This window comes from Myxine glutinosa, chromosome 13 (genome assembly GCF_964187855.1).
Source record: "Myxine glutinosa chromosome 13, kmMyxGlut1.1, whole genome shotgun sequence".
NCBI classification, from domain to species: domain Eukaryota; kingdom Metazoa; phylum Chordata; class Myxini; order Myxiniformes; family Myxinidae; genus Myxine; species Myxine glutinosa.
The window spans coordinates 26,515,997-26,527,660 of NC_136273.1; the positions used below are offsets into that span (position 1 = coordinate 26,515,997).

Below are 11,664 nucleotides of genomic sequence, written 5' to 3' on the forward strand. Positions count from 1 at the left end.
CTCTGTGCACGTTCGACCATTTCCATCACTTGGACCATCGGCAGATCGCTTTGTGAAGGTCGCGCTCCTTTCGGAGACTTTGCTTTTTCATTGGTCGAAGGTCGACGGCTATCGAGGAAGAAGAAGAAGAGTTCGATCGAGCAGCACCGATATTTTGTGCGTACCGGTACCGTACTTAAATGCACCGGTGGATTGTACAGCACACTACCGAGGACCGGGGCACGTGACGCACCGGGCACGGGGGTCTTCCCTGGAGGGTCCGCGGGTGAAGATCGAGTGAATTGCCGGACGAACGCCGAAGATCCTGGAGTTACGTTAAATCAACGCACAAGATCCAATCTGCGCACGTTTATACCCATATCGATTAATGGGCGCGTGTGTATGTGAGTTGAGGTGTGCGTGACACGTGCGGCCCACAGGGGTAGGGTGGACCCCGAGCTCGAGCCGACCGCAGGAGGAGCCACTTCGTCGTGTGCACACGGCGCGGCATCGCTGCTGCGGCATCCATCGCTTGCTCTCTCCGTGTCGAACGCTTCCCTCCCTCCCGCCCCTCCGGGCCCCCCGCCCCTCGTCGCTCCGACCCCTCTCCCCGCGTCTCGAGCCCCCCTCGCTTGGCGGACGCGCCGCGCGCCATGGACGAGCAGCCGCGCCTCATGCAGCCGCACGCGGCCCTAGGCATGGCGGCGCACGCGGGCGTGCCGGGGGTCCTGTCCATGCACGCGCACGTCGGCGGAGGCGGCGGCACGCAGGACGGGCCCGATGGCGAGGGGCGCAAGCAGGACATCGGAGATATCCTACAGCAGATCATGACCATCACGGACCAGAGCCTGGACGAGGCGCAGGCGAGGTACGGACGGGGAGAGAGAGCGAGAGAGAGAGCGAGAGTAACGCGCCCGGTGCTCGTGCGTCTTATAGCGAGCGTCTCCATCGCCGCCATTTTACGGCGAATGTAGGAGCGTGTGCGAGAAGCTGAGGAGACACAGAGAGATCCGAGTGCGCGCGTCGGGCTCCTCCGTGCACCACTCGCGCACACTCCAAACTCGCCTCGCACATCATCATCACCACCATTATTATTATTACTATTGTTATTGCCGTCACTATTGTCGCTGTGCATTTGCAGAAAGCACGGCCTCAACTGCCACCGGATGAAGCCCGCGCTCTTCTCGGTGCTGTGTGAGATAAAGGAGAAGACAGGTGAGGATCCGTGACGGGAGGGAGTCCACGCGATCGCCGCCCCGTCCTTGCCGCGCATCGACCGCTCTCGCCATTTTGATGGAAACTCGTCGCGTTTCACTTTTCATTTCCCAACGCGCTCGGGAAGCCAAACTTTCCGCGTCCACCGCTCCCCAGCCCCGGCCTTGCAAACCCCTCTTGCCCCTCCCCTTCCCGGGGTCTTCTCTTAGCCCCCACCCCCTAATGTTGGTGCGAGTTGTAACATCCCGCAACCTCAACTCGTATCACATACCACGAGCTTCCTGGCAACTTCACGATGCCCACAGACTCACAGATCGCCCCCCTTTCCGGGGTCTTCTTTTAGCTCTCGCCCCCTAAAGTTTGTGCGAGTTGTAACATCTCGCAACCTCAACTCGTATCACGTACCACGAGTTTCCTGGCAACTTCACGATGCCCACAGACTCACGGATTGCCCCCCTTTCCGGGGTCTTCTTTTAGCTCTCGCCCCCTAATGTTTGTGCGAGTTGTAACATCTCGCAACCTCAACTCGTATCACGTACCACGAGTTTCCTGGCAACTTCACGATGCCCACAGACTCACGGATCGCCCCCCTTTCCGGGGTATTATTTTAGCTCTCGCCCCCTAATGTTGGTGCGAGTTGTAACATCTCACAACCTCATCTCGTATCACATACCACGACTTTCCTGGCAACTCCGCGATGCTCACGGACTCACGGATCGCCCCCCTTTCCAGGGTCTTCTTTTAGCCCCTCACCCCCTAACGACTGTGCAAGTTGTAGCATCTCACAACCTCATCTCGTATTACATACCACGAGTTTCCTGGCAACGTCACGATGCCCGCGGACTCACGGATCGCCCCCTAACGTCTGGGCAAGTTGTAACATCTCACAACCTCAACTCGTATTACATACCACGAGTTTCCTGGCAACTTCACGATGCCCACGGACTCACGGATCGCCCCCCTTTCCAGGGTCTTCTTTTAGCCCCTCATCCTCTAACGTCTGTGCAAGTTGTAACATCTCGCAACCTCAACTCGTATTACATACCACGAGCTTCCTGGTAACTTCACGATGCCCACAGACTCACGGATCGCCCCCCTTGCCGGGGTCTTCTTTTAGCCCCCACGCCTCCCCCGCGCCCCAACGTCTGTCTGAGTTGTAACATCTCAACCTCAACCCTGATCACGTATCACGAGCTTCATGGTAACTATGCGATGCTCAGAGATCTCCCTGCTTGCCAGGGTCCCCTCTTAGCCTCCACACCCCCCAACGACGGTGCTAGTTGTAACGTCTCAGCCTCAACTCGTATCACGTACCAGGAGCTTCTTGGCAACTTCGCGATGCCCACAGACTCACGGAAACGAACAGCTTGGCCCTTCGTGATGGAAATGAGGCATCGTTATTAAATAAATAAAAAGAGATAACTAAATAAATAAGCAAATAACACCTTTGCAGGTATCTATCACATTTGGTTTTGATAGATGATCCAAAAGCATCGCTTGTTGTGTTGACCGGTTGAGTTAAATTATATTAAATAATGATAATTATTATTATTTTACTATCCGTCCCTCCGGCTCCTTTTGGGATGACCATAGATTTGGGATGACCATAGACCATAAGACATTGAAGTTGTAAAGGGTCGCGTGGGGTCGAATAATTTGGACCGGCCCGCTTGTCCGTCCATCAGTCCGAGAGTACAATTGTCGGGTGACGGACACCGCAGACACGTCGCATTGTTTCCACCTTGTTTCAAAGCGGTGTGCGTGTCCGATGTGAGTGCTTCACGTCAGTTCGAGTGGCGTCTAAAGTACGCCAGGAATGATAATTCCGCACAGATGTCCATCCCCATCCCACGATGTCCCGGGGTCTCCGCTCGCGGATGGACAGAAAGATTAACTTTGATCATACGAGTTTGAAATACAGGAGGGACCTTCGATATTCCGCATCCGCTGCTCTTGTTTCTTTTATGTTTAGGTTTTTGTTTTGTTTCGCTCTCTCTGCCCCACTCTCACTTTCTTTCTGCTTTTCTCCTCTCTTTGTTCCAATTTTTTCCCCAAAGTCCCCCTCCGTTGTCAGTGCGTCCTTGGATGCCCGATCCGCCCCAAACTCCCGGAGATACATCCCTGCTGGCACCGCCGCCAATTCTTTGTGAACAAAAGGCTTTGACGTGGTGGAGATTTATCCCCGCGGTGCCTTTTGTGAGGCTCCAGGCGAGTCTCCACCACCGGCAGCCTTCCCCGCTCTGTGTGTCCTCCCTGTTCAATTTCCCCCTGAAATGTGCTGCTCCGATAAAGGGGTTGGAGTACTTGAGGGCTGGGAGGAAAGGTTGTGGTTGGGGGGAGAGGGAGTATGGTCTGTATTGCGGACAAATTGCCAAGCGAAGCGTGAAGGCATCGGCGCTCCAGGCCGTGGGCAGGAGGAGAAGATGGTGGGCGTGAGGTTGGAGGGTGGCGGTAGTGAGGTTGAAGGAGGAGGGATGGGTGGTGAGGGTGAAGGGTTAGAGGCAGGGGTGTGGGGGGAATCCGGCATGATTGGGCGTAAACCCCACGACCTGACTGTATCCCTCGACTTTTGAGTAATATCACATTTAAGAAACTTGGATCTCTCTGTATTACCAATAATAATAATAATAATGTTGTAATATTTGAGGAAATGATAATTTGGTTTAATTGGATATGAAATTCCGTCGTGCACATGCGTCTAGGTTTTCCGCACATGTTTTTAATGACGTACCGATGCAGTCGCTGCTCCACGTGAAGCATGATTTGAGTACACGCATCATATGCCTTGGTGCTTGTTTTGGGCCTTCATATGCCTTGGTGTTTGTTTTGGGCCTTCATATGCCATTTGAGTTCACGCATCATATGCCATATGCCTTGGTGCTTGCGAACGTACATATGCCTTGGTGCTTATTTTGGGCCTTCCCTTACCGACTGCCATCGCACTAAGTCGTGAGAGCGTGTGTGCGATACCCTGCTGGCATTAAGAACCGCTACCGCATTGCTACCTTTCTGTCTCAGCTGCATGGTGTCAGAACGCCGGTGATTGGCGTCCCAAATCCAAATTGCCGACTTCCTGGTATGAAGGACGCAGAGACCACTGGAAAGACCCAACTGCTCATACTGGACAAGAGTGGGGGTTCCCTTGAAATCCCACTATTGGATTCCAACGAGTGAGGATTGAACAAGAACGGCTTTCATCTTCTTGTGATTGTTGCGTTTGTGGCCTGCACTTCCGGATGGCACTGTGGGGTTGATGGTTTGAATCCACCCACCCTCTCGATCTGTTTCTGGGACCATAATGATGGCAGCTGTCATATCGTTTCGGTGGTGACTCGGATGTGCTTTAAAGTGACAACCAACTAGTATAGCTGTCCAGCAGGCAAACTTCCTGTTGGGCAGTTTGACTGCCAAGTGATCTGCATCGGTGACCTGTCGCGGATGACCACCTGGTGACCTAACCGTCGGACCCGAACCATTCCTGCTTGACAGCTCTACTAGTTGGTAGTGCCTCCATTCTCAAATACGGTTCTTCTCTACTACAACCAATTTCCTGCTCATTTAATGACGACGTAGATGTAAAAATGTGGTGGCAGTTCTTCCATAACAGTTCCTCAATTCGCACACAAGGAAAGTTTGTATTGTGGATGATGTGGAGAAGGGGGTTGGGACAGGCAGCAGACACTCAGGAATGTAGTGTCGTGGACGGTTAGGAATCCAGGCCCTGCCAATCTTCATTCACACAAGCTGGTCGTTTCTGTGGCTGCTTTTCATGTCAGTGTCCACCACAGACACCGAACTGTCTGAGCAGTCTCACCCTCTTTCACATCGGAGAGGTTGATTTATTTTGCATGATCGTATGCCAATGAAAGGGCCTTGAAAGTTGGGCCGGAGGAGGGGGGAGGCGGAATTGGACCAGTGTGACCGAAGCCTTAAATGGAAACCACATTCTGTCAGAAGTCCGGCGCTTTGTATCTCACGGTGTACACACGAGGTTTTTCTATTGGCATCTCCTTTCTATGCAACATTATTATTGTGTTCAATCACAAGGAGCAATGAGAAAGCACAGATAACTTTTGTGCTCTGTCCTTGAAAGTTTGACTGTTCACTGTCCGTAGCTTCCTCTTCATACTCGAGGCATATTGTCATATGAAAATGAACGCGAGTGACCTCGACCATACAGCATCTCGGTCTGTAGTGCAAACCGCACATGCCTCAAATTAGTGCTTTTTCACCGGGGACACATGTCTCTCTTTTTGCAACATACAGTGGGGGATGAAACTGTGTGCGGGCGCGTTTAATTTGCCGTCGATCACCCATGATCGGTCGTGTTGCAGGCAGATTTCATGGTCGGTCGTGTTGCAGGCCGATCTCATGATCAGTCATGTTGCAGGCTGATCCTACGATTGGTCATATTGCAGGCCGGCCCCATGATTGGTCGTGTTGCAGACAGATCCGATGACGGGTCGGGATGCTGGAGTCAGAGTAATGAAAAGATCTTGTAGAAGGGATTACGATCATGACGGCATTTTGCTACGAGTCACGTTTCGATGCAAACTTGCATCCCTCACTCACACTTCCTCGCACTCACTCACACAACCGCAGATGCGAGTTGTCAACAAGGCATAATTAGTGAAAAGGACGCAGCCACGGTGTGCTTAACTAAGTGCAAAAAATGGGTCTGCGCAGTAATGCTCTTAATTAGCCATTTTTTCAATGTAATTAAGGTGTCGTGAATATATTGCAGGAGCTGCTGTGTTGCAACTTGTTCAGGATGTGCTTGAGGAGTCATGGAAACTTGCATTGCCGACCAATGATCCTTGGTACGAATTCTGCTTAATTCCTGTCTGGTCCGCCACTTCCGCTGTGATGGAAGTGCCTTCGGAAACAAAATGTATCTACCCTAGGTAGTCTGCCTGAAGGAGGAGTCTCGCAACAGGTATTATATACATGAGGTGGTTTGCTGTTGCCCTCCCATTTTTCGGGGAGTCAGGGCAGGAATTTCGAATTTGGCCAAGGTGCTGGCACACAGTCAGCGGTGCCATGGTGATCTTTCACACTCATTGTCGACGAACCAGAGCAGATGTCCGATGGACAGCAATGTTTTGATCTGACTCCCTGCCTGTGAAGCACCAGGGTGGCAGTTTGTAGTCAGGTCAGGACCCTTACTCAAAGTAGAAAGCTCAAAGGCGTGTGCACTACCTCAGACGTCTTGCCAGACCTACAAAAATGGATCGATTGATATAAATTGCGTACACTGTACACTGCATATTTTTCACATCGAATGTCGCTCCAATCAGAGATGTTGTGTTGTGACTCCTTGCTTGTCGTGACCCTCTCATTTGGAACCTGTGCTTCTGAAAAAAAAAATCCCCAGAAAGCAGCAGCAGGGAAAGTGCTTCAGATGAACACTGCAGGGCGGTGTCGACTCGCATCTCCCAGGGGAATGTTGAGTAACCCGGCACCATCGCACCCCCTCTCGCAAATTGCGTCGACTCCGGGACAGGCTTTCGTGCTCGTAATTGCCGCAGTCGTCTCGAGCCTTTTAATTGCACTCGGCGGTTGCTGGGGGTAAGAGGAGGGGAACTGGGTTGAACGTGGTGATTGCCCCGTGACGCCATTTTTGTAGAGTAGTGTGAATGTGCAAGCGCTTTAGACAGACTACATTTATCCATTAACTTATTTATACAGCCTTATTTTGCTCTTATTCAGCTGGTGATGCTTTCGGAGGAGCGGATCATGAGTACCACACTCCACGACCTGTGACAAGGAATCCTATTTAAATGGTGATACGTGTATTCATAAATCGCTGAAGCAGGTCACGACAGCCGAATTGGGTATGCACTGGCGGAATGGGCCTGCGGTTCAAGCAATATCGACTTGCCCAAGCATAAGTGGCGCCACCTCTGGTTTGGAGAGATGAAGTTTTGCAACAGTGGCTTTTGTGTCCGAAAAGGAAAACGATTTCTAGTTGACTAGAAGAGTAAAAGTACAATGCTGAACATTCGTGTTTCCTGTTTTACGTTTCCTTCACGCAGTTGACGCGAAGCATTCAGCGTTGGGGTGTCGATACGTACGCGTACAAGCAAGTTCTCTAAACCGAGTATGAAAGTTTTGTCTGAAAAACATCAGTCGAACAAAATTTTCTTTCATGGCATCATTTTGCGGTCAGGACTAGGCCTATATCTTGGAGGTAGCAGACATGGTGACAAAGTAGTCAGGATGTGAGATTCCAGCCATCTTCCATTAAAAGACACTAGTTTTAAACACTGGTTCCGCACATCAGGATTTTTGGTTCTTTCTTGTCTTGAATCTCGGACTGAGCCTCAGGCATGACTTCCCTTGCTCAAAATCCACTAGCTATGGGGCACGATGTGCAAGTTACATGGAATTCCACGCATGCCAAGTCGGTGAGGGCATTGCTATGGAATGCTTGAGAAATGTATGAGACTGTGGGGAGGAATGGCTGGACTCAGGGTGGAGGCGGCTTCAGTCTCACCTCTTCTCTCTCTCTCTCTCTCTCTCTGTCTCTCTCTCTCTCTCTCTATCTCTATCTCTATCTCTATCTCTATCTCTCTCTATATCTCTCTCTATCTATCCCCACTGTATATATTTATCAATTGTGTTTTTTTGTTGCTTTGTTTCATTTACGTTTCTACTCGTTAAAAGTGTAACGACTGAACTGTCTGGGAGGAACTGAGTTTCGACCGAGTCAGCGGAGCACCTTGGGTCAATTAGAGTCGGGTAAATGTTTCTAGTTCTTCGAATGAAATGAAATTTGGAAATCAGTTGTAGCACCGGGATTATTTTATTCTTCTGGGCTCTTTTGTTCCCGATTGCAAACCAAAGATTCCATTTGCCTTCACTTCTAAACGAATCGCTGCTTTGGCCCACATGTGGCAGTTTGCGACTGTTTTCTTACTGAATTCTTGAAAAAAAATTGAGTGTGTAGCTCCTTGGATGTTGGAATTTGTCCCATACCATACAGTGAATCTGAACGTGTATCTTTTGGTAAAAACACGGACAAGTTAGTGTATACTGTATTATATCCAGTGTGTTGCTTTGAATCTGCAAGGTGGAAATTGCAGGTTTGAATGAGTTTTTATTTGATTTTGTTTTTGATGGTGTCCTCGGCAAATGGAATAGATTGTACACACCATTTATGAAGGGGATGTGTTATAATACATTTGTGGATGAAAAATGGAGTTTGACTCCATACGTGGAACAAGTCCTGATTTTGACCGTCCCAGCTAACACAATAATGTTGGGCCAACGTTGGCATTTGGTCGATTGGTCGCAAACAAATATTGACGTCGGGATGACGTTGTTTATTGGTTGTAAACGCGATATCTATTTTCCAACGTTGTCCCAACGTCGTTTATTGGTTGTAATTGCGACGTCTATTTTCCAACGTTGGGCCAACACTTCATTCCAATGTCTGTCTAATTGGAACAACGTTGGGCCAGCCTCCTTTCCAAGGACCTTGCACATTGAATCAACTTCCTCATACAATAAAATGTAAACTTGAGTTATTCGGGCCTTCAAATGCTGACACTAAGTATGCATCACTGGCGAACACAATCTAGGGTTTGGTGTAAGCAAATACTATATGGACGAATCACAGCTTTCATCAATCCAGCCAAGGCATTGTTCAATCCTGCCCATGTTTGGATCTTCCAAATGTTAGTCGACTATCTTGCACCTCCATCGCTATTGTTTACACGGCTAGCTATCTGGTTTTGTTAAAAGTCTATAATTTTCATTGTGAGTGGGGAACGATGGCAGGGCATTTGATGAGGGTTCAGACGAACGAGAAGGGAGCATCGGCATAGTCACCGGTCACGGGACCTTGCACCGGCTCCCGCCACCCGAAGAAGTGCAATTAAGATGCAGAATTAATAGCCGCAGTGACGGAGGCTTCTATCTGCTTGATCCCTAATTGCATTTTTGCGGGAAGGGAGAGTAATCGAAAATGGTTTTCATTTCTGCCTCTGTCTTTGTACCGCCCTGCTCGTGTCTCCCAAAGACGGAGAGATGCGGTGAAATAAATGGGATGCAAGTCCAATTTGAATCACAGCGATGTACATTCTAAGCCGTTTGTTTATGGCCTACGCCCCTTGGCATGACATTATTGAGAAGTTGAGGGAAATGTGTGGTCCATGCAAATGGTAAACTACAATTGGTCGGGTGAGAAATGAGACCGGCTTGTACTGAGGCCTGCCATCTTTTGGTTTAATTGTCCGATTCATACAAGTGAATTGTCTTTGTTATGATAGAAGATTTTCTGCATCTCAATTTGTATCGCAGGTGGTTCATGTCCTCTTCCGTGCTGCGTCTGGTTTCCTTTTCCGAGGGTAGTGATCGCCGATTGAATGCTTCACCACGGTGGTGAAAACTGGATTTTGATGAACCGCATCAAGGTGGAATAACTGACGTTTGGACTCGCGGTAGCAAATTGTCAAACGGTGAAATTTGATATTGGAATAAAGATCGTCAAACGGAATTGACGTCCCTCTCGATGCCCTCTGGCCTGCGGCTAGCCGAGCTCAGTCCCCAGCAGGCTGGGTGTGCTGCTGTTCACTCCTGTGCTGGGATGGGGCCGCACGGCGCATAATAATGCGAGTAATTACGGGGCGCAGTGCCAGCGTTAAATTGTCCGCCGTTGCGTTTCCATTTATCTCCATGGCTCAACCTTGACTCGCCTCGTGCACACTGTCGGCCCAAGAGCGAGCGCAAGTCACCGGTCGAGAGATATGGGGACTTGGAAAGGCATTGTTTGGGGAGGGGGATGATGGAGCAGAGGTGGGGTAGAATGAGGCAACGTGATTGGTTACTTGCTTGCCCTTGGGGGTGGGGATGAGTGGGGGGAGGCATCTACTTATTATGTTACAAAAACGATTTTTTGTTCCTTTTCCTTTTACTCTCCACTCTTGCAACCATTCTCTGCCTTTTATTTATTATTCCCTCCTCTCCAACCCCCTACCCTCTCATTTCTCTCATACTGTCCACTTCCTCAACTGTCTTTTGTCCGCTTTCTTTTTTTTGTCCACTTTCTTTTTTTGTCCACTTTCTTTTGCACACAACTTTTTGTCCACTTTCTCAAAATGTCCACTTTCTCAAAATGTCCACTTTCTCAACTATTGTCCACTTTCTCAACTATTGTCCACTTTCTCAACTATTGTTCACTTTCTCAACTGTCTTTTGTCCACTTTGTCAACTATTGTCCACTTTCTTTTTTTTTGTCCACTTTCTTCTTTTTTTTGTCCACTTTCTTTTTTTTGTCCACTTTCTTTTGCACACTCAACTTTTTGTCCACTTTCTCAAAATGTCCACTTTCTCAACTATTGTCCACTTTCTCAACTGTCTTTTGTCCACTTTCGCTTTTTTTGTCCACTTTATTTTTTGTCCCCTTTTTTTGTCCACTTTCTTTTTTTGTCCACTTTCTTTTTTTTTGTCCACTTCCTTTTGCACACTCAACTTTTTGTCCACTTTCTCAACTGTCTTTTGTCCACTTTCTTTTTTTGTCCACTTTCTTTTTTTTGTCCACTTTCTTTTTTGTCCACTTTCTTTTTCACACTCAACTTTTTGTTCACTTTCTCACAATGTCCACTTTCTCAACTAAAATCTGCTTTCTTCCTCCATTTTTTTTTCTCTTACGTGATACATAGATGGACCCCATTTTACCAGCTTTTCCACTTGCTCAGGCTTGCAGGACTTTGGCAACCCGAGTTGTAGTCAGCCGGTGTACTGCTCCACAAATCAGCTTGCAATTGGTGGTTGAGCTGTGGCTTTATCTACTCGGAAAAGCATCTCGTTTCATTCCTTCATCTGCCTTGTTTTGCAATTTGTTGCAATTGAGAGGATCACTGTGTTGTTGATGTTTCGGATGAAATGCCATCAAGAACATTTTCTACTCAGATAAACTTTACCTTTCTTGCTGTAACTCTTAGACACCATAAACAACAGGATGGTGCAGAGGTAGCACGCTTACCTTTGACCTGTCTAGTCTGGGTTCCATTCCCGACACGTGTTATGAACCGTCAGATCGGTGTTTCGGAAACGGGGCGTTGTCCCTCGGATGGACGTTAAGCCAGGTGTCTCATCTGCCAGCATTAGCTGGTGGACGTTAAAGATCCCACGGTGGCCTGGCCAGCCGGTTCTTATGATTTGATCCAAATAAGTCCTTCTTGGACGACCCCACAAGAAGATGGGATTCATTGTGGCCATTCAAGAAGAATTACAAATATTAGTAGTAGTAGTAGTAGGAGTCATAGATGTATATGGGCTAAAGGATGTATTGTTAGTAGTTTTGGATGTCAAATTCAACCCATAACTTTAGGCCCCATACCCAAGACCTGAAGGTTGGCAGTTTCTGTAGGGGGCACCTACCCCGGCATGATGGCACATGCGACCCTGCTGATTAGCCCGAAATCTCATAAGTGAATAATTAATGGCAATTAATCCATAATTGCG

General features: G+C 48.6%; 1 protein-coding gene across 3 annotated transcripts in view; it reads left to right on the forward strand.

Annotated features, from left to right (window-relative positions):
- The first annotated feature begins 274 nt into the window (after positions 1-274).
- Positions 275-11,664, forward strand: part of LOC137438730 (pre-B-cell leukemia transcription factor 1-like) — a 74,953-nt gene continuing 63,563 nt past the window's right edge. For 2 of the 3 annotated variants that reach the window (XM_068134023.2, XM_068134024.2), the window contains exons 1-2: positions 496-847; positions 1,121-1,194. In XM_068134023.2, coding sequence (XP_067990124.1) covers positions 633-847; positions 1,121-1,194 — 289 coding nt within the window. In that variant the 5' untranslated portion in view covers positions 496-632. Of the gene's footprint in view, positions 848-1,120; positions 1,195-11,664 lie in introns of all 3 variants that reach the window. The other variant, XM_068134027.2, reaches the window with a different exon arrangement.